The sequence below is a fragment of the Scyliorhinus canicula genome, chromosome 2 (assembly GCF_902713615.1).
Source record: "Scyliorhinus canicula chromosome 2, sScyCan1.1, whole genome shotgun sequence".
Taxonomy (NCBI): Eukaryota; Metazoa; Chordata; class Chondrichthyes; order Carcharhiniformes; family Scyliorhinidae; genus Scyliorhinus; species Scyliorhinus canicula.
In genome coordinates, this window is record NC_052147.1 from 3,175,979 (window position 1) to 3,198,745 (window position 22,767).

General features: G+C 50.6%; 1 protein-coding gene across 1 annotated transcript in view; it reads left to right on the forward strand.

Annotated features, from left to right (window-relative positions):
• The window catches only part of LOC119962488, a 215,969-nt gene that overhangs the window by 54,594 nt on the left and 138,608 nt on the right, over nucleotides 1-22,767 (forward strand). The window contains exons 4-10 of the mRNA XM_038790433.1: nucleotides 4,402-4,482; nucleotides 4,572-4,664; nucleotides 8,279-8,457; nucleotides 11,023-11,219; nucleotides 14,395-14,519; nucleotides 18,878-19,054; nucleotides 20,891-21,025. Of these exons, the coding sequence (XP_038646361.1) occupies nucleotides 4,402-4,482; nucleotides 4,572-4,664; nucleotides 8,279-8,457; nucleotides 11,023-11,219; nucleotides 14,395-14,519; nucleotides 18,878-19,054; nucleotides 20,891-21,025 (987 nt within the window). The remainder of the gene's footprint in view (nucleotides 1-4,401; nucleotides 4,483-4,571; nucleotides 4,665-8,278; nucleotides 8,458-11,022; nucleotides 11,220-14,394; nucleotides 14,520-18,877; nucleotides 19,055-20,890; nucleotides 21,026-22,767) is intronic.

Consider the following 22,767-nt stretch of genomic DNA (forward strand, 5'->3'; position numbering starts at 1 on the left):
GGAAGAGGAAAGGGGGAGAGAGGAAGTGGGAGGGAGAGTGGGAAGAGGTGGGAGAGAGATAGAGAGTGATGCACTATCAATTACGACGAGGCGAGAGTAGGGAGTAATCGAGGCTTTATTATGCAGAGATGTGGTGCCTCCCGCAGCTGCTGCTGAAATGGCTGCAGCTTGGTGAGCACACACATTTATACTCCGCCTACTGGGTGGAGCCAGCAGGCAGGGATCTACCCCTGTACCTGTAGTAGAGGAGCCTTACCGTATTACCTCTAATAACAACTATTATACAATCAGTGGTGACTACCACAGAGAAAGAGAGAGATAGAGAGAGGGAGTGGGAGAGAGAGAAGGGAAGAGGGAGGAGAGGGAGTGAGAGAAAGGGAGAGAGAGACAGAGAGAGAGTGGGTGAGAGGGAGGGAGAAAGAGAGGGAGTGGGAGAGAGAGAAGGGAAGAGGGAGGAGAGGGAGTGAGAGAAAGGGAGAGAGAGACAGAGAGTGGGAGAGAGGGAGTGGGTGAGAGGGAGGGAGAAAGAGAGGGAGTGGGAGAGAGAGAGAGAGGGAGAGGGAGGGAGTGAGGCTGGAGGAGATTACAGAGATAGGGAGGGAGTGAGGGCTGAGGAGATTACAGAGCTAGGGAGGGAGTGAGGCTGAGGGAGGTTACAGAGATAGGGAGGGGGTGAGGCTGAGGGAGATTACAGAAATAGGGAGGGGGTGAGGCTGGAGGAGATTACAGAGATAGGGAGGGAGTGAGGCTGAGGGAGATTACAGAGATAGGGAGGGAGTGAGGCTGAGGGAGATTACAGAGATAGGGAGGGGGTGAGGTTGAGGGAGATTACAGAGATAGGGAGGGGGTGAGGCTGAGGGAGATTACAGAGATAGGGAGGGAGTGAGGCGGGAGGGAGATTACAGAGATAGGGAGGGGGGTGAGGCTGAGGGAGATTACAGAGATAGGGAGGGAGTGAGGCTGAGGGATTACAGAGATAGGGAGGGGGTGAGGCTGAGGGAGATTACAGAGATAGGGAGTGAGTGAGGCTGAGGGAGATTACAGAGATAGGGAGGGGGTGAGGCTGAGGGAGATCACAGAGATAGGGAGGGAGTGAGGCTGAGGGAGATTACAGAGTTATGGAGGGGGTGAGGCTGAGGGTGATTACAGAGATAGGGAGGGGGTGAGGCTGAGGGACATTACAGAGGCTGAGGGAGATTACAGAGATAGGGAGGGGGTGAGGTTGAGGGAGATTACAGAGATAGGGAGGGGGTGAGGCTGGGGGAGATTACAGAGATAGGGAGGGAGTGAGGCGGAGGGAGATTACAGAGATAGGGAGGGGGTGAGGCTGGAGGAGATTACAGAGATAGGGAGGGGGTGAGGCTGGAGGAGATTACAGAGATAGGGAGGGGGTGAGGCTGGGGGAGATTACAGAGATAGGGAGGGGGTGAGGCTGGGGGAGATTACAGAGATAGGGAGGGGGTGAGGCTGAGGGAGATTACAGAGATAGGGAGGGAGTGAGGCTAAGGGATTACAGAGATAGGGAGGGGGTGAGGCTGAGGGAGATTACAGAGATAGGGAGTGAGTGAGGCTGAGGGAGATTACAGAGATAGGGAGGGGTGAGGCTGAGAGAGATTACAGAGATAGGGAGGGAGTGAGGCTGAGGGAGATTACAGAGATAGGGAGGGGGTGAGGCTGAGGGTGATTACAGAGATAGGGAGGGGGTGAGGCTGAGGGAGATTACAGAGATAGGGAGGGAGTGAGGCTGAGGGAGATTACAGAGATAGGGAGTGGGTGAGGCTGAGGGAGATTACAGAGCTAGGGAGGGAGTGAGGCTGAGGGAGATTACAGAGATAGGGAGGGAGTGAGGCTGAGGGAGATTACAGAGATAGGGAGAGGTTGAAGCTGGAGGAGATTACAGAGATAGGGAGGGAGTGAGGCTGAGGGAGATTACAGAGATAGGGAGGGAGTGAGGCTGAGGGAGATTACAGAGATAGGGAGGGGATGAGGCTGGAGGAGATTACAGAGATAGGGAGTGGGTGAGGCTGAGGGAGATTACAGAGCTAGGGAGGGAGTGAGGCTGAGGGAGATTACAGAGATAGGAAGGGGTGAGGTTTGGGGGTGATTACAGAGATAGTGAGGGGGTGAGGGTGGGGTGATTACAGAGATAGGGAGGGGGTGAGGTTGGGGGTGATTACAGAGATGGGGAGGGGGTGAGGGTGGGGGTGATTACAGAGATAGGGAGGGGGTGAGGTTGGGGGTGATTACAGAGATAGGGAGGGGGTGAGGTTGGAAGAGATTTCAGAGATAGGGAGGGAGTGAGGTTGGAGGAGATTACAGAGATAGGGAGGGGGTGAGGTTGGGGATGATTACAGAGATAGGGAGGGGTGAGGCTGGAGGGGATTACAGGGATAGCGAGGGGGTGAGACTGGAGGAGATTAGAGAGATAGGGAGGGGGTGAGGCTGCAGGAGATTACAGAGATAGGGAGGGGGTGAGGCTGAGGGAGATTACAGAGATAGGGAGGGGTGAGGTTGGGGGTGATTACAGAAATAGGGAGGGAGGGAGGCAGGAGGAGATTACAGAGCTATGGAGGGAGTGAGGCTGAGGGAGATTACAGAGATAGGGAGAGGTTGAAGCTGGAGGAGATTACAGAGATAGGGAGGGAGTGAGGCTGAGGGAGATTACAGAGATAGGAAGGGGTGAGGTTGGGGGTGGTTACAGAGATAGGGAGGGGGTGAGGTTGGGGGTGGTTACAGAGATAGGGAGGGGTGAGGTTGGGGGTGATTACAGAGATGGGGAGGGGGTGAGGGTGGGGGTGATTACAGAGATAGGGAGGGGGTGAGGGTGGGGGGTGATTACAGAGATAGGGAGGGGGTGAGGTTGGGGGTGATTACAGAGATGGGGAGGGGGTGAGGGTGGGGGTGATTACAGAGATAGGGAGGGGGTGAGGCTGGAGGAGATTACAGAGATAGGGAGGGGGTGAGGGTGGGGGGTGATTACAGAGATAGGGAGGGGTGAGGTTGGGGGTGATTACAGAGATAGGGAGGGGGTGAGGTTGGAGGAGATTACAGAGATAGGGAGGGGGTGAGGTGGGGGTGATTACAGAGATAGGGAGGGGGTGAGGTTGGGGGAGATTACAGAGATTGGGAGGTGTGAGGTTGGGGGTGATTACAGAGATAGGGAGGGGGTGAGGTTGGAGGAGATTACAGAGATAGGGAGGGGGTGAGGTTGGGGGTGATTACAGAGATAGGGAGGGGTGAGGTTGGAGGAGATTACAGAGATAGGGAGGGGGTGAGGCTGGGGGTGATTACAGAGATAGGGAGGGAGTGAGGTTGGAGGAGATTACAGAGATAGGGAGGGGTGAGGCTGGAGGAGATTACAGAGATAGGGAGGGGTGAGGTTGGGGGTGATTACAGAGATTGGGAGGGGTGAGGTTGGGGGTGATTACAGAGATAGGGAGGGGTGAGGTTGGGGGTGATTACAGAGATAGGGAGGGGTGAGGTTGTGGTGATTACAGAGTTGGGCCGTTAAAGCCTTGCAGGAACATGAAAACAAGAATGATAATTTAAAAATCAAGATGTTTGTTAACCGGGAGCTGCTTCGATCAGTGAGGGCCGGGCTGATTGGGGAATGGGCCTTTCTGTGGGTTTGAATACGGGGAGCAGAGTTTGCAATGAGCTCAGGTTGATGGAGGATAGAATGTGAGAAAGTAGCCAAGAGAGCGATGGAAGAATCAAGGCTGGGGGTAGTAACGGCCTGGATGATCATAAAATCATAGAATTTACAATGCAGAAGGAGGCCATTCAGCCCATCGAGTCTGCACCGGCCCTTGGAAAGAGCACCCTACCTCAGCCCACACCTCCACCCGATCTCCGTAACCCAGTAACCCCACCTTATCGTTTGGACACTAAGGGCAATTTAGAATGACCAATCCACCTAACCTGCACGTCTTTGGACTGTGGGAGGAAACCGGAGCACCCGGAGGAAACCCACGCAGACACGGGGAGAACGTGCAGATGGGCAGAATTCTCCGGCCATTCACTGTCGGCGGGATTCTCTGGAATCACCGGCACTGCATCTCCCCCGCTCACAGTATTCCCGGCGACACAGAGTGGCTTCAATGGAAGTTCCCATTGACAGCGTCGGGATCAGACATCCCGCTGCCATCCAGCAGCACACCATTCCCGGTGCCGGGAAATACGCGGCTGGGGGTCCGGGGAATCTCCGGCGTCGGAGGAAGGCACGCGATTGAAGGGATTCTGAAGTGAGGTTTTGGATAAGATGGGAATGGATTTGGGATGCACTGGGAAAGCAGAGATTCCGATGGGAAAGCTGGGATTTTTCCGGTCAGTGAAAGGGTTGTAAATGTTGGGAGCTGCGATGTGAGAGAGGTCACACGCCTTTGATTTCTGTCTATTCAGGAACACGAGAAAATACATTCTAATCCTGCCCATTGGAGAAGCAACATCAAAAGGGCCCTGACATTTTTAAGAATGCAATCGGTCAGTTATTTAATTTTTCTTTTTCTTCGATGCACCAGAGTTTCTACAATTCTATTATTGAGTAACTGCTGTTCACTTTGACATTTCAGATAAAGTTGGTGAACATTAACGTCCTGGACATTGTGGAGGGAAAACCAACCATCATCCTGGGGTTGATATGGTCCATTATTTTATATTTCCATGTATGTATTTTACTTGACCCTTGTGGGCTAAGGGTGGCTCCCCCTGCTGGCACCTATCTGTAATTACACCACCTGCTCCAGCTTCCCAACCCCGTCTGACATATTCCTGAGCGACTGACCACGTGGCACGGATTACTGTTTTTTGGTTGGACATGTTTCTCGATTTAATCGCACGGTTCATTCCACCCCCAACAACAGCACACCCAATGATGCATTCCCGCAGTGACCCAGGTTGAGAGGCGGTAGATTTAGAACTGAGTTGAGGAGGAACTACCTCTCGCAGAGTGTGGCGAATTTGTGGAACTCACTGCCCCCATAGTGCGGCGGAGTCTGAATCATTAAATGCTTTCAAGGAGATAGATATATTTCAGTTAAATAAAAGAGGTTACAGGGATATGGGGAAGAGGCCGGGGGGAGGGGGGGGGTGGGGTGGATTTGAGACCAGGAAGAGATCAGCCATGATCTGATTGGATGGTGGAGAAGGCTCAAAGGGCTGAATTGCCGATTTCTGCTCCTTGTTCCCGTGTTCCCGTGTGTGTACCCATGTGTGAGCTCCCGTCCATGTACAGTCCACACTATTGTGGGTCACGGTGTGTGCTTACCTGGGGTAAAGTAGTGACTGTTTTCGGGAGTCTCTGCACTCACTAGTGGAGGTTGAACATTATATTCTAGGGAGAGCTAAATTTAATAGAATCAAAGAACGGTTACTGATGTGACCATCAATTCACAAGACACATGGTTGGAAGTGAACAGTGGTTTTAATAATCTCACAACGGAGCCTGCCTGCGATGATGAACTGGCAGGCAGGCTCAGACTGCCAAGCTTTATACAACCAGTTGGTGGGAGGAGCCATGGGCGGAGCCAAGGGTGGAGCACAGTACAAACTCCCGTACACTCCCAGTACATCTCCCCCTAGGGGCAGAGCCGCGCAACTACTCGTGTGCCGAGCTTACACAGACATAGTACATGATATGTAATAACAGCATGAATTACGCTACTGTGATTCACCACAGTTACAAGACAGAATGAGGCCGTTCGGCTCACAGTGACTGTGCTGGCTCTTTGCAAGAGTGTTTAGAAACATAGAAAATAGGAGCAGAAGCCTGATTGCCTATTCAATATTATCATGGATGATCATCCAACCCAGTAACTGTCCCCAGTTTTCCCCCATATCCTTTAGCCCCAGGTGTTATTTCTAATTACTCGTTGAACACATACAATGTTTTAGCCTCAGCTGCTTTCTGTAGTAGCGATTTCACATCACTCTCTGGGTGAAGACATTTCTCCTCATAGAATCCCTACAGTGCAGAAGGAGGCCATTTGGCCCATCGAGTCTTTACCAACCCTCTGAAAGAGAACCCTACCTAGGTCCACTCCCCTGACCTTATCCCGTAACCTAACCTGTACATCCCTGGACACTGAGGGGCAATTTAGCACGGTTAATCCTCCTAACCTGGACAGCTTTGGACAGTCCTAAATGGTCTACCCCGTATCCTCAGACTGTGGCCCCTGGTTCTGGACACACCCACCATCAGGAACATCCTTTCTGCATCTCCCCATCCAGTCCTATTAGAATTTTATAGGTTTCTATGAGATGCCCCATCATTCTTCTGAACTCCAGCGAATACACTCCTTTTTTTTTTATAAATTTAGATTACCCAATTATTTTTTCCAATTAAGGGGCAATTTAGCGTGGCCAATCCACCTACTCTGCACATTTTTGGGTTGTGGGGGCGAAACCCACGCAGATACGGGGAGAATGTGCAAACTCCACACGGACAGTGACCCAGAGCCGGGATCGAACCTGGGACCTCAGCGCCGTGAGGCGGTTGTGCTAACCACTAGGCCACCGTGCTGCCCTTGCGAATACACTCCTAACCGAATCAATCTCTGCTCATACGTCAATTCCGACACCCCAGGAATCCGTCTAGTAAACCTTCGCTGCACTTCCTCCATCGCAAGAACATCCTTCCTCAGATAAGGACCCCAAAACCTGCTTCAGCAAGGTCCTGCATAATCGCAGCAAGACCTGCTGTTCTTGAATCCTCTCGCTATGAAGGCCAACATACCATTTGCCTTCTTTACCGCCTGCTGCACCTGCATGCTTACCTTCAGCGACTGGTGTACGAGGACACCCAGGTCTCGTTGTCCTCTCTCAATCTATAGCCATTCAGATAATGATCTGCCTTTTTGCTACTGAGGTGGATAACCTCACATTTATCCACATGATACTGTATCTGCCATCATTTGCCCACTCGCTCAACTTGCCCAAATCACACTGAAGGATCTCTGCATCCTCCCCACAGCTCACCCTCCCACCCAACTTGGTGTCATCTGAAAATTTGGACATATTGCATTTTGTTGCCTCATCTAAATCATGAATATATATTGTGAATAGCTGGGGTCCCAGCACCGATCCCTGCGGTACCCCCACTGGTTACTGCCTGCCAATTTGGAAAAAGACCCGTTTATTCCTACTCTTTGCTTCCTGTCTGCCAACCAGTTTTCTATCCATCTCAGTACACTACCCGAATACCATGGGCTTTAATTTTACACGCTAATCTTTTATGTGGGACTTTGTCAAAAACATTCTGAAAGTCCAAATACACCACATCCACTGGCTCCCCCTTGTCCACTCTACCAGTTACATCCTCGATGAATTCTAGTAGATTTGTCAAGCATGATTTCCCATCATAAATCCATGCTGACTCTGTCCGATCCTGCCACTGTTTTCTCAATGCTCTGCTATAAAATCTTTGATAATGGATTCTAGAATTTGCCCCACCATTGATGTCAGGCTGACTGATCTATAATTCCCTGCTTTCTCTCAATCTCTCTTTTTAAACAGTGGGGTTCCATTAGCCCCCCTCCAATCTGCAGGAACTTTCCAGAATCTATAAAATCTTGGAAGGTGACCACCCAATCCATCCTCTATTTCTAGGGCCACTTCCTTATGTATTCTGGAATGTAAATTCTCAGGCCCTGTGGATTTATTGGCCTTCAATCCCATCAATTTCCCCAACACCATTTCCCCACTAATATTGATCTTCTTCAGTTCTTCCCCCTCACTAAACCCTGGGTTCCCCAACATTTCTGGCACATTGTTTCTGCCGTCCTTTGTGAAGGCAGAACCAAAGTATGTATTTAGTTGGTTAGCCATTTCTTTGCTCCCCATTATAGATTGCCAGGTTTCTGACTGTACGGGACCTACATTTGTCTTCACCGGTCTTTTCTTCTTCTCGTACCTATAGAAGCTTTTACAGTCAGTTTTTATATTCCCCACAAGCTTCCTCTTGCACTCTATTTTTCATTCCTTAATCAATCCCTTTGTCCTCCTTTGCTGAATTCTAAACTGCTCCCAATCCTCGAATTTGCTGTCTTTTTCTCCGCCAGTCCCACACCCTCACAATTGCTCGCTCAGATACTTATCCGGTTTTCTTTGAGACGCTGCGATTCGATTTGTCTCCCCCGCACTCCTGACCCCTCACTGTGTGAAAAAGGATTTCCGTCTGTCACTTCTGGTTCTTGGCAATTATCTTTAATCAGAGTCCTCTGCCTCTTCTCTGTGTCTACTCTGCCCAGAGCCCTCCTGATTTTGTTGTCTCTCTGAACAGGCGGAGAAATTTACCAGTGGACCTCAATCTGCCTCCAGACAGACCCCTGTGGAGCCTCCGCCCGGGTTAAATACCCCATTGACAGCACCACCTCCAGGGAAAGGCAAAGCAGTCAGCCACACAAAATGGAAGATGTCAACAAGAATAGCCTTGCTCCACTGGGTCCAGGAAAAGACAAAGTAAGGAGCCCGGATTTGACGGCCATTGTGTGATTCCCACAAGGAATTAGAACCAAACGGCACAGAAGGAGGTCATTTGCCTGTCATGAGTGGGCTGACTCCCCCCCTCCCCCCCAACCCCAGCCCTACGGCTGTACGTTTCCCCTTTTCAAATATACTGCGTACGGTACGGGAATGACCAATATCCCGAGCTACCAGCCGGTCAGGGTGGGCACATGGATATTGATCATTTTCACTCCTTACTTGTAAGAGGGTTTTTTGAGATTTATTAGGATGAATGTGCCTATTCAGTGCATGCACCAGACCATTTACAGACTGATTACAAACAATTCAAACAGTCTCTCTTGAATTTAAGCGCAAAGAGGGTTAGTTTCTATGTGTAAAAAAGGTAAACACAAGCCCAGCTGGTGCAACGCACACACATACAAACATACACGCATACACACACATACACACGTACACACACATGTACACACATGCAAACACACATACACATGTACACACGTACACGCATGTAAACACACATACACATGTACACACATACACACACATACAAACATACACGCATACACACACATACAAACGTACACGCATACACACACATACAAATGTACACACATACATACACGTGTACATGCATGCAAACACACATACACATGTACACACATACGCACACACATACAAACATACACACATACACACACATACAAACATACACACATATACACACACATATAAACGTACACACATACACACACACATACAAACATACACACACACATACACACATACACACGCATATACAAATTTACACGCATACACACACATACAAAATACATGCATACACACACACATACAAACGTACACACACACATACAAACATACACGCATACACACATACATATAAACGTACACACATACAAACATACACGCATACACACACACATACAAATGTACACACACACATACAAACAAACACGCATACACACACACATACAAACATACACGCATACACACACACATACAAACGTACACACACATACAAACATACACACACACATACAAACATACACGCATACACACACACATACAAACATACGCGCATGCACACACATACAAATGTACACGCATACACACACAAACGTACACGCATACACACACAAACGTACATGCATACACACACACATACAAACATACGCGCATACACACACATACAAACGTACACGCATACACACACAAACGTACACGCATACACACACAAACGTACACGCATACACACACACATACAAACATACATGCATACACACACACATACGAATGTACACACACACACACACACACACACATACAAACATACACGCAGGGCAGCACGGTGGCCTAGTGGTTAGCACAACCGCCTCACGGCGCTGAGGTCCCAGGTTCGATTCCGGCTCTGGGTCACTGTCCATGTGGAGTTTGCACGTTCTCCCCGTGTCTGCGTGGGTTTCGCCCCCACAACCCAAAAATGTGCAGGGTAGGTGGATTTAGATTAGCCAATTATTTTTTCCAATTAAGGGGCAATTTAGCGTGGCAAGGCCACGCTAAATTGCCCCTTAATTGGAAAAAATAATTGGCTAATCTAAATTTATTAAAAAAAAATACAAACATACACACATACACACACATTAATATGAATGTACACACACACACATACAAACATACACGCATACACACATACAAACGTACATGCATACACACACATATACAAATGTACATACATACACACACACATACACACGTACACGCATACACACATACAAATGTACACACATACATACAAACGTACATGCACACACACACACACACGTACATACATACAAACGTACACGCACACATACACGCACATACATACATGCATGCACACACATACAAATGTACACACACACATACACACGTACATGAATACACACACATACACACGTACAGGCATACACACACATACAAACGTACACACATATACACATATGCTAACAGGTAGTGGAGAGAGAAAGAGAGGGAGGCCTTATTGCCGCTCCCAGCTGCTCTCCAGATTGCTGTTCTGCCCAATGTTACTGTGACCAAGAGGCTCATTTATAATCACAGCTTTTCACAAGGGGGTTTCAGTCATGTGACAGCTGTTATTGGCAGACAAGGGAGAGTGCTTCATGTTTATGCGGAGCTTTGATGTCCCACTGTCAAAGCTATCAAGATGCTATTGAAACAGATAGGGGTCCTTAGCATCTCCTTGCATAATGAGTTATGTTAGTCCTTTGTTTCTGGCAGTTTCTGTAGCGAGGAAATCCGTTGGCCTATTATTCTCGTGTTTTGTACAGAGTCCAGACAAAGCCAGGTATCTCCTGGCAAATCCACATTCAGAAGTTTCCAGACTTTGCCAATTTGTAGGTCAGGTGACTTCTGCAGCCAGTCAGTGTTGGCAAACGTCCTTTTGAAGAAGTTCAATATATATCTGACCCGCCAGTGAAATGAAATGAAAGATTAATATTCCACATGAATGTCACAGCGTCATGACAGCTGACTTTGTTTCAGGGGACTGGGTGTCAATGTCCAAGATTTCAGCACCAGCTGGAGAAGCGGTCAGGCTTTTGCTGCCATCATCAATGCCCTTCGACCCGGTCTGCTCGACCTACAGGAGTTCAAGCACAGGTCCGTCAGGGAGAATCTGAAAACGGTCTTCAAGGTGGCAAAGATGGAGCTGAAAATACCCAAACTGTTGGAGGTAGAAGGTGAGAGCTGGTGGATAGGGAGGCTGGCACTGAAGGGGCGATCAGGGTGAATGGGAGAGAGGCAGACAGCAAAAGAGAGAAGGAAGGTGAAAGGAAGGTTGTGGGTTTGGTGTTGGTGATATGTAGAATAACAGATACCCAGCAGTGAGGTACTGTGGCAGCACGGTAGCACAGTGGTTAGCACTGTGGCTTCACAGCGCCAGGGTCCCAGTTTCGATTCCCGGCTTGGATCACTGTCTGTGCGGAGTCTGCACGTTCTCCCCGTGTCTGCGTGGGTTTCCTCCGGGTGCTCCGGTTTCCTCCCACAGTCCAAAGACGTGCAGGTTAGGTGGATTGGCCATGATAAATTGCCTTTAGTGTCCAAAATGTTTAGGAGGGGTTATTGGGTTACGGGGATAGGGTGGAAGTGAGGGCATAAGTGGGTCAGTGCAGACATGATGGGCCGAATGGCCTCCTTCTGCACTGTATGTTCTATGTATGGTGATATGCATCACTGTAAATACACAAGGGGTTAATGTAAATACACATAGACTAGATAGACACTAGAGGGAGCACCAGAGATATGGCACACAGACATTCAACCAATAGGTCAGTAAGATAGGACACGGCCAATGGGCATTCACGATACATACAGAGTTGACACTACCACAGGAGGGCATTACACCAACCATATAAAAGGACACAGCACACATGATCTTCCTCTTTCCAGTGGAGACACTTAGTGAGTACACAGGGTTGATTTGAAACACATCACACCCACCACGTGGATTGTAGCAGACTGGTTCGTCAGTCTGAGTAGCTATAGCAGGATTAACAGGAGAGTTGAATCCAAGTTGGAGAATCGTTAACAGTTTAATAAACGTGTTAAAGCTATCTCCAAGTCTGAACCTTCCTTTGTCAGAGTGCACATCAAGGAAGCAGTTTATGGTACGTCAAGAGCGTAACAAAATACTATCTATCTATGTATCCCCATTGATGTTACCTGGGAGAGTGTCTCAGCTTGAAACACTGGTTGTTAGTGATGTATACTGGTTGTTACTAGTAAATAATGTGAGGAATAATGTAAACTCAGTGAGGAACCAGACCAGTCTTTGTGTAAACAATTAACAAAAACTATTTATTGAAGTAAAAGAAAAAAGCACGACAAACGACTAATATACACTATGACACGGAAGTATATGAATAACAAAGCACACCATGTTATCTTGTTCCCAAAATATACCCATGTTCCCTGAACTCACTGCCCTTTTCCCAAGCAATGTCCAATTTTAGTAACTCCAAAAGTCAAATCCAGTTATTAATTACTACACAATACCACTTAGGTGACCAAGTCTGACAAAACATTCCCCCCTGGTTCAACAAAGGCACAAAACTATGTTTTATAGCTGAGAATATCTGCAAAGTCCTGTGGCTCGAAATGTCAGGTGGAACAGGCCTGTCTGAGTGTTGGGTGGAGAACTCGCCTCCTTCCCCAGTGAGGGTGCGAGCAGTTATACTGTTCAGTCTCTTTGATATTCCCCTCAGTGGATTCTGCTGTCCACCTCGCTCAAATTCCTGGCCTGCAGACGTTATCATTTGTTTAGCCCCACTGATCTCTGGTAAGCAATGTTTCTGATATTGAAATTCACACCTCAATGTCTCGAGACACCTGCTAATCTTGTTACTGGGCAATTCGTATTCCATTATTTCTCCAGATGCCTGTTAGACCTGTTACTTGTCTGTTATTTTGTTTTCATCTCATGTTCCCGCAAACCTCGTTATCTTCCCACATTTCGAGCAGTTACTGACTGGAATCTAATCGGGGGGTTCGGTGTGGTTTATATATAGAATAACAGATACCCGGGTGTAAGTTACAGACTGGAATCTAATCGAGGGGTTCGGGATGGTTTATATATAGAATAACAGATACCCGGGAGTGAGTTACAGACTGGAATCTAATCGAGGGGTTCGGGGTGGTTTATATATAGAATAACAGATACCCGGGAGTGAGTTACAGACTGGAATCTAATCGAGGGGTTCGGGGTGGTTTATATATAGAATAACAGATACCCGGGAATGAGTTACAGACTGGAATCTAATCGAGGGGGTCGGGGTGGTTTATATACAGAATAACAGATACCCGGGAGTGAGTTACAGTCTGGAATCTAATCGAGGGGTTCAGGGTGGTTTATATATAGAATAACAGATACCCGGGAGTGAGTTACAGACTGGAATCTAATCGAGGGGTTCGGGGTGGTTTATATATAGAATAACAGATACCCGGGAGAGAGTTACAGACTGGAATCTAATCGAGGGGTTCGGGGTGGTTTATATATAGAATAACAGATACCCGGGAGTGAGTTACAGACTGGAATCTAATCGAGGGGGTCGGGGTGGTTTATATATAGAATAACAGATACCAGGGAGTGAGTTACAGACTGGAATCTAATCGAGGGGTTCAGGATGGTTTATATATAGAATAACAGATACCTGGGAGTGAGTTACAGACTGGAATCTAATCGAGGGGTTCGGGGTGGTTTATATATAGAATAACAGATATCCGGGAGTGAGTTACAGACTGGAATCTAATCGAGGGGTTCAGGATGGTTTATATATAGAATAACAGATACCCGGGAGTGAGTTACAGACTGGAATCTAATCGAGGGGTTCGGTGTGGTTTATATATAGAATAACACATACCCGGGAGTGAGTTACAGACTGGAATCTAATCGAGGGGTTCGGGGTGGTTTATATATAGAATAACAGATACCTGGGAGTGAGTTACAGACTGGAATCTAATCGAGGGGTTCAGGGTGGTTTATATATAGAATAACAGATACCCGGGAGTGAGTTACAGACTGGAATCTAATCGAGGGGTTCGGGGTGGTTTATATATAGAATAACAGATACCCGGGAGTGAGTTACAGACTGGAATCTAATCGAGGGGTTCAGGGTGGTTTATATATAGAATAACAGATACCCGGGAGTGAGTTACAGACTGGAATCTAATCGAGGGGTTCGGTGGTTTCTCTAATTCAGGGGTTCTGGCGATTTATGGGGTGTTTGAAGTTTATGTAATTGAGGGGTTCGGTGAGTTGATATATTTGAGTATTTTGCGGTTTATACAATCCAGGGTTTTGGAGTTTTATTATAACAAGAGATTTATCAACATGGTGACGGTATTTTCTTTCTCCAGATATTGATGTCAGCAGCCCTGATGAGAAATCGATAATGACATACGTGTGTCAGTTCCTGCTGTACTCCGAGGAGCCCCTCACACCCACGGACGAAGCAGAGATACCGACACCCCCTCAGAGTTTGGTAATCGGAGAATCAATCTTCTCCTTGCTGATTGAGAATTCATCGTTCTGGTTTACACGTTGCGGGAATTCTCCGGCGCTGGTTTGCCGGGCTGGGGCGGGGATCATGCCACGCCGGTATGGGGCCGTTGGCAGCCCGCCCCCCCCCCCCTCCCCCCCCCCCCCCCGGCAAATCACCGGGCCCCAATGGGCCGAGCGGCCAGCCGCTTTCGGCCAGTCCTGCCGGCATGAAATGGACATGATCCATCATGGCGGGACCTGGCTGGTAGGCCGTCTACCGGAGTCCTCGGGTGGGGGAGCGGGCGCGGGGGGGGGGATCCGGCCCCCGGGGGTGGGGGGCCCCACGGTTGCCTGGCCTGCGATCGGGGCCCACCGATCTGCGGGTGGGCCTGTGCCATGGGGGCACTCTTTCCCTCCGCGCCGGCCTCTGTAAGGCTCCGCGATCGCCGGCGTGGAGCAGAAACCCCCTGCGCAGGCGCAGGAATCACCCCGGCGGTTCTGCGCATGCACGGTACCACGGCGGCCCTGTGGTGCCAGTTGGCACGGCGCCAACCCCTCCAGTGCCAGCCTAACCCCCAGAAGTGCGGAGGATTCCGCAACTTCCGCGTGGCCCGAAGCCGGAGTGGTTCGCGCTGTTCTTGGCGCCGGGCCATCGCGCCAAGCGCGGGAGAATCCCGCCCTGCCTCCGTGATCGCCCTGACACACTCTCCAATATTGTTGCTAATTTCATAGAATCATAGAATTCCTACAGTGCGGAAGGAGGCCATTTGGCCCATCGAGCCTGCACTGATCCTCTGATAGAGCACCCTACTTGGGCCCAATTCTCTGCCCTATCCCATAACCCACATCATTGGACACTAAGGGGTAATTGGTTGTGGCCAATCCACCTAACCTGCTCATCTTTGGACTGTGGGAGGAATCCGGAGCATCCGGAGGAAACCCAGACACACGGGGAGGATGTGCAGACTCCACAGTCACTTGAGGCTGGAATTAAACCTCGGTCCTTGGCGCTGTGAGGCAGCAGTGCTAACCAAGGAGTCACTGCGTCGCCCCATTTTCTTCTTGATTTTTCCTTCTGCAGTCTTGGAGACCGAGGTTACATTTGTGCTCTGAGGTTATTATTCAAGGAATCCAGGGGTCACGCCCAGGAACCCAGAGGCCACGCCCATAAATCCAGAGGCCACTCCCATGAATCCAGAGGCCACTCCCATGAATCCAGAGGCCACTCCCATGAATCCAGAGGCCACACCTCAGAATCCAGAGGCCACACCTCAGAATCCAGAGGCCGCACCTCAGAATCCAGAGGCCGCACCTCAGAATCCAGAGGCCGCACCTCAGAATCCAGAGGCCACACCTCAGAATCCAGAGGCCACACCTCAGAATCCAGAGGCTGGGCCAGCAATCCAGGGGAGGTGAAGTGGGTGAATCTCAGTTCGTTTGTCTTGTTATGTCTGAGTACCTTCGGAATCCATGGGGCAGTAGGTGAATTTTTATGGTCCGTGCGGAAAAGCAAAGAGATAATTCTGCTTTGTTGTGAATGCACAGAAGGAGGCCATTCAGCCCATCAGGCTGGAAGAGCTGTCTTCAGGAACATGCAGAATTCTTCAGATTTACAAAGTCACTTACCTTTTGAAAGTTTGTTTTTAAAAAATATTTTGATTCCCCTCCTTTATCACATTTTCATCCAAATTTCCACACGCCAACAAACAATAAACAATAACAAATACAATGTCAATCCCCTGGCCAATAATCCCTTCCTCGCACCAACCCCCACCAGCCCCCAACATTTTAAATACAAACATCAAAGAAAAGGATTCAGGAATCCACCATCCACCCCATACATAGTCACCAACAACATCCACAGCCCAACACCACCCCCTCCCCTGTTCGATGCCATCCAATTCTCGAAAGTGCATGGTAAACAAAGCCCATGAGTTGTAGAACCCTTCCATCCTTCCCCTCACCTTCTGGAGTGTTAAGAGTTCCAGCAGGCCCTCCCGCCACGCCAGGGCACAGGGTGGAGAAACGGACCTCCACCCCAACAGGATCCGCCTTCGGGCGATCAGCGAGGCGAAGGCTGAAACATCTGCCTCCGTGCCCGCTTCCAACCCCGGCCCATCCGATACCCCGAATATGGCCTCCAGGTGACCCAGCTCAAGCCTCACATGTACCGCCTTCGAAACTACCCTGAACACCATGGTAGCACAGGAAAGCATGGTAGCACAGTGGTTAGCACTGTTGCTTCACAGCTCCAGGGTCCCAGGTTCGATTCCCGGCTTGGGTCACTGTCTGTGCGGGGTCTGCACGTTCTCCCCGTGTCTGCGTGGGTTTCCTCCGGGTGCTCCGGTTTCCTCCCACAGTCCAAAGATGTGCAGGTTAGGTGGATTGGTCGTGCTAAATTGCCCTAAAGTGTCCAAAAAGGTTGGGTTAGATAGGGTTATGGGAATAGGGTGGAGGTGTGGGGATATGTAGGGTGCTCTTTCCAAGGGCCTGTGCACTCGATGGGCTGAATGGGCTCCTTCTGCACTGTAAATTCTATGGAACCCCTCTCCAATACCTCTCCAGCTTTGGACAGGACCAAAACATACGAATGTGATTTGCGGGGTCCGCAACGTTAACAAACATCCTTTACCCGCTCAAAGAGTCGGCTCACCCTCGTCTTTGTGAGGTGCGCCCTATACACCACCTTCAGCTGTATCAGCCCCAACCTCGTGCACAAAGTTGAAGCATTCACCCTCCGGAGCACCTCACACCACAACCCCTCCTCCATGCCCTCCCCTAACTCTTCCTCCCACTTTGTCTTAATCTCCTCCAGCGCTGCCTTCTCTTCTCCCAGAATCGCCCCGTAAATCGCCGACACCACCCCCTTCTCCACTGCCCCTGTCGTCAGCACCTCCTCCAACAGTGTGGGCGCCACCAGAAAGCTCCGTATCTCCTTCTTAGCGAAATCTCGGACCTGCATATCTTCAGCTCTTTGAGAAGGTGACCAAACAGCTGGATGAGGGTAAAGTAGTTGATGTGGTGTATATGGATTTCAGTAAAGCGTTTGATAAGGTTCCCCACGGTAGGCTATTGCAGAAAATACAGAGGCATGGGATTCAGGGTGATTTAGCAGTCTGGATCAGAAATTGGCTAGCTGATAGAAGACAAAGAGTGGTGGTTGATGGGAAATGCTCTGACTGGTGTCCAGTCACTAGTGGTGTACAACAAGCATCTGTTTTGGGGCCGCTGCTGTTTGTCATTTTTATAAATGACCTGGAGGAGGGCGTAGAAGGATGGGTGAGTAAATTTGCAGATGACACTAAAGTCGGTGGAGTTGTGGACAGTGCAGAAGGATGTTACAAATTACAGAGGGACATAGATAAGCTGCAGAGCTGGGCTGAGAGGTGGCAAATGGAGTTTAATGCAGAAAAGTGTGAGGTGATTCATTTTGGAAGGAATAACAGGAAGACAGAGTACTGGGCTAACGGTAAGATTCCTGGTAGTGTGGATGAGCAGAGAGATCTCGGTGTCCATGTACATAGATCCCTGAAAGTTGCCACCAAGGTTGAGAGGGTTGTTAAGAAGGCGTACGGTGTGTTAGCTTTTATTGGAAGAGGAATTGAGTTTCGGAGCCATGAGGTCATGTTGCAGCTGTACATAACTCTGGTGCGGCCGCACCTGGAGTACTGCGTGCAGTTGTGGTCGCCACATTATAGGAAGGATGTGGAAGCTTTGGAAAGGGTGCAGAGGAGATTTACCAGGATGTTGCCTGGTATGGAGGGAAGATCTTATAAGGAAAGGCTGAGGGACTTAAGGCTGTTTTTGTAAGAGAGAAGAAGGTTAAGAGGTGACTTAATTGAGGCATACAAGATGATCAGAGGATTAGATAGGGTGGACAGTGAGAGCCTTTTCCCTCGGATGGTGATGTCCAGCACGAGGGGACATAGCTTTAAATTGAGGGGAGGTAGATATGGGACAGATGTCAGAGGTAGGTTCTTTACTCAGAGAGTAGTAAGGGCGTGGAACGCCCTGCCTGCAACAGTAGTGGACTCGCCAACATCAAGGGCATTTAAATGGCCATTGGATAGACATATGGATGATAAGGGATAGTGTAGATGGGCTTTAGAGGGGTTTCACAGGTCGGCGCAACATCGAGGGCCGAAGGGCCTGTACTGCGCTGTAATGTTCTATGTTCTAAACGTGAGATCTTGACATCCTTGTGAAAGTGCAGACCCCGGAGAGCTGCAATGATCCAGCCAGAGCCGAATCCTCTTCATTGCTTCAGAGGCTTCTTCCATCTATTGGGGAGTGTGTGCAATGATTCCCTGGTATAAGAGGGAAACAGTGACTCGATCTCTCTGTCTCTCTCTTGCCTAGGTGGGCGCAGAGGTGCAGGGCGCCAGGCCAGGTCAGGCGGCCCAGCGCAGTGTGTCGGGGGATGAGCTCAAGAGGGAATTTGAAGAGTCACAGAAACGAATCACCGCCTGCATTGAGGGAGCTGTGCTGTTCCTCGAAGACAGTGGGTCACCAGAGGAACTCATTGCCAGGCACCAGGTAGGAACTCTCCCGCACGTCACCTTCACTGATGGGTTGGTTTAGAGATTATGCAGCAATTTCTGATCTGACGCCACAGAACCTCAAAAGGAGACAAGTTGGTTCTGAAATGACCAGGTTTAAAGGGTTAAATTACACCCACGGGTTCCCTCGACTGGGGCTGGATTCCCTTGAGTCTAGGAGATTGGGAGATGATCTGATTAAATTGTTTGAGGTGTTGAAAGGAGTTGATGGAGTAGATAGAGAGGGTGGGGAGGATGTATGTGTGTGTCTGTGCGGGGTGTCCAAAATTTTAAAACTTACGGATTGATAGATTTCTGTTGAGCAGGAATATTTTGGTTTGCGGAGCTACGGTAGGAGATGGATTTAAGATACAGAGCAGGCATGGGTTATTGGGGCCTTTCCTGTTCCCATGAGGGGCTGAATGGCCTTCCTGTGTTGCTAACACAGTGATTTGGGTTGGGTTGGGGACATTATGGTTGTGGTTGGAGCCTTCAGTGTGGAAACGGCTGGCGATGGAGGGGCAGCGGACAATCATCTATTTCCCGCTGGAAGCAGGTCCAGTGATTGCGAGTGAGTGAGGGACTGGGAGCGAGGGGAGGGGTGAGGGGTTCAGAGCGAGGGGAGGAGTGAGGGAGGAGTGAGGGCTGAGAGTGAGGGGAGGAGTGAGGGAGGAGTGAGGGGCTGAGCGAGAGGAGGAGTGAGGGGAGGAGCGAGGGAGGAGCGAGGGGAGGAGTGAGGGGAGGAGTGAGGGAGGAGTGAGGGGAGGAGCGAGGGAGGAGTGAGGGGAGGAGTGAGGGGAGGAGCGAGAGGAGGAGTGAGGGGCTGAGCAAGGGAGGATTGAGGAGAGGAGTGAGGGCTGAGAGTGAGGAGAGGAGTGAGGGGAGGAGCGAGAGGAGGAGTGAGGGGAGGAGTGAGGGAAGGAGTGAGTGGAGGAGTGAGGGAGGGGCGAGGGGAGGGGCGAGGGGAGGGGTGAGAGGAGAAGTCAGGGAGGAGTGAGGGGAGGAGTGAGGGAGGAGTGAGGGCTGAGAGTGAGGGAGGAGTGAGGGAGGAGTGAGGGGAGGAGTGAGGGGAGGAGTGAGAGGAGGAGTGAGGGGCTGAGCAAGGGGAGGATTGAGGAGAGGAGTGAGGGCTGAGAGTGAGGAGAGGAGTGAGGGGAGGAGCAAGAGGAGGAGTGAGGGACTGAGCGAGAGGAGGAGTGAGGGGAGGAGTGAGGGGAGGAGCGAGAGGAGGAGTGAGGGGAGGAGCGAGAGGAGGAGTGAGGGGAGGAGTGAGGGGAGGAGTGAGTGGAGGAGTGAGGGGAGGGGCGAGCGGAGGGGCGAGGGGAGGGGTGAGAGGAGGAGTGAGGGAGGAGTGAGGGGAGGAGTGAGGGAGGAGTGAGGGGAGGAGCGAGGGGAGGAGTGAGGGAGGAGTGAGGGCTGAGAGTGAGGGAGGAGTGAGGGCTGAGAGTGAGGGGAGGAGTGAGGGAGGAGTGAGGGGGGGTGAGGGCTGAGAGTGAGGGGAGGAGTGAGGGGAGGAGTGAGGGAGGAGTGAGGGGAGGAGTGAGGGAGGAGTGAGGGGAGGAGTGAGGGGAGGAGTGAGGGAGGAGTGAGGGCTGAGAGTGAGGGAGGAGTGAGGGAGGAGTGAGGGCTGAGAGTGAGGGGAGGAGTGAGGGAGGAGTGAGGGGAGGAGTGAGGGCTGAGAGTGAGGTGTTTAGGTTGGAGGGGGTTGGAGGACTGAGGGAAGATGAAGAAGTGGGTGTGCCATTTAAATTCAGATTATGGTCGATATCAGGGGTGATTTGGAGTTTTATTCGAGGCTATTGTGAGAATCTTTAACCTGTTCTGTTCTTCACAGGAAACATTCCACAGTTTTGATTCTTCATTCCTTGAACATTTTCTGGATGCAACAGACAAAATCAAAACTGTTCTAACGCTGCAGAAAAAGACGCTGGTTGAGGAAATGCGGGAGAGGCTTTGCCAAAACTGGGAGGTGAGACAATCAGTGAAAATTCAGAGTTTGGCCGACATTCTCTGGCCATTGGCTCCTCAGCACTGGAGGGTGTGAGAAATGGGAAAATCGTTGACAGTAGTGGGACTGGATGATCCTGCTTCTGGCCAATGTGGGGGGGGGGGGGAGGGGCATCTCTGCCCCGCAAAGCGTGGGGAACATCGATCCAAATCATTGCTCATTGCAAAGAAAGACCTTGCATTTCTGTAGCACCTTTCATGTCTTCAGGATGTCCCAACGTGTCAATGAAATGTTTTATTGGGGCAACCCTGGGCTGGATTCTCCGTCAGCGAGATCCTCCCCTTCGCCAGCAGCGCATTCACGCCCGCGCATTTCCCCAAGGCATGGGGTTGGACACAATGAGGAAACCCCATTGGCCGGCTGGCAGGACGGAGAATCCCTCTGCCGGTGGGGCCACGCCTTGCCATATTTTTCAAAACTATTTTTTGTAAGTTTGGGAAAACATTGAATTATCTAGACACTTGGGGGCTGACCTGGGGTTTTAGTTAAGGAAGGGTCATAAATTCACCTTGGATTGGGAGCAAGCTGATCTTTGTCCAAGAAATCACCTAACCAGCGTGAGACTCAAGGAGGTTGGTTTAGCTCAGTTGGCTAGATAGCTGGTTTGTGGTGCAGAGCGAGGCAGGCAGCGTGGGTTCAATTCCCCGTACCAGCTGAGGGTATTCATGAAGGCTCCACCTCCTCAACCCTGCCCCTGAGGTGTGGTGACCTTCAGATTAAATCACCACCAGTCCGCTCTCCCCCCCTCACAGGGGAGAGCAGCCAATGGTCACCTTGCAACATTGCTTACTTACTTATTTGTTTTGAACTGCAATCTCTTTACTTCTTCGATTGAAAAAGTCTGAGAGGCAAAAGCTGGTGACTTACTGGAAATCTCACGGCAGAGCCAAGCCTTCAGGTATTTACCCAGTCAGTCTTGTTGGGGAATAATCCGAGAAAGGAAGGCTATCTGACTGGACTGCCTAAAATACCTTGGGCGCGATTCTCCGCACTCCCGACGGTGCGGAGAATAGCGGGGGTCGTAAAATTTTACGGCCTCGCTGTTCCGACGCCCTCCCGCTATTCCCCCCCCCCCCCCCCCCCCCCCCACGCCCGACTCCCGATACGAATCGCTGCCGCCGTTTTTTTACGGCCGGCAGCGATTCTCAGCTGATGGATGGGCCGAGTTCCAAGCCCTTTACGGCTGTTTTTACGAACGGCAAACACACCTGGTCTGGCCGTTCGTAAAAACGGCCGTAAACTGTCGATTTTTAAAACCATGGCACCGATTGGCACGGCAGTACCACGGCCGTGCCAAGGGTGCCATGGGCCCGCGATCGGTGCCCACCGATCGCGGGCAGCGGGCCCGATGCCCACGCACTCTTTGTCCTTCCGCCGCCCCGCAGTATCCATTCGCGGGGCGGCTGAGGGGCATCCCGGCCAGCGCATGCGCGGGTTTCGCGCAAATGCGCGATGACGTCATCCGCGCATGCACGGGTTGGAGTCTTCCAATCCGCGCATGCGCGGCTGACGTCATGTGACGCGTCAGCCGGCGCTAACTCCGGCAAGCGGGCTTAACGAAATTCGTTAAGCCCGTGATGCCGGAGCTTACGGCGTCGGGCTGCTAGCCCCGACCGGGGACCAGAATCGGTTCCCGGTCGGGAAGGGGCGCGCTGGCGTCAAACCCGCCCGGATTTGACGCCAGCCTTACGATTTCTCCCCAT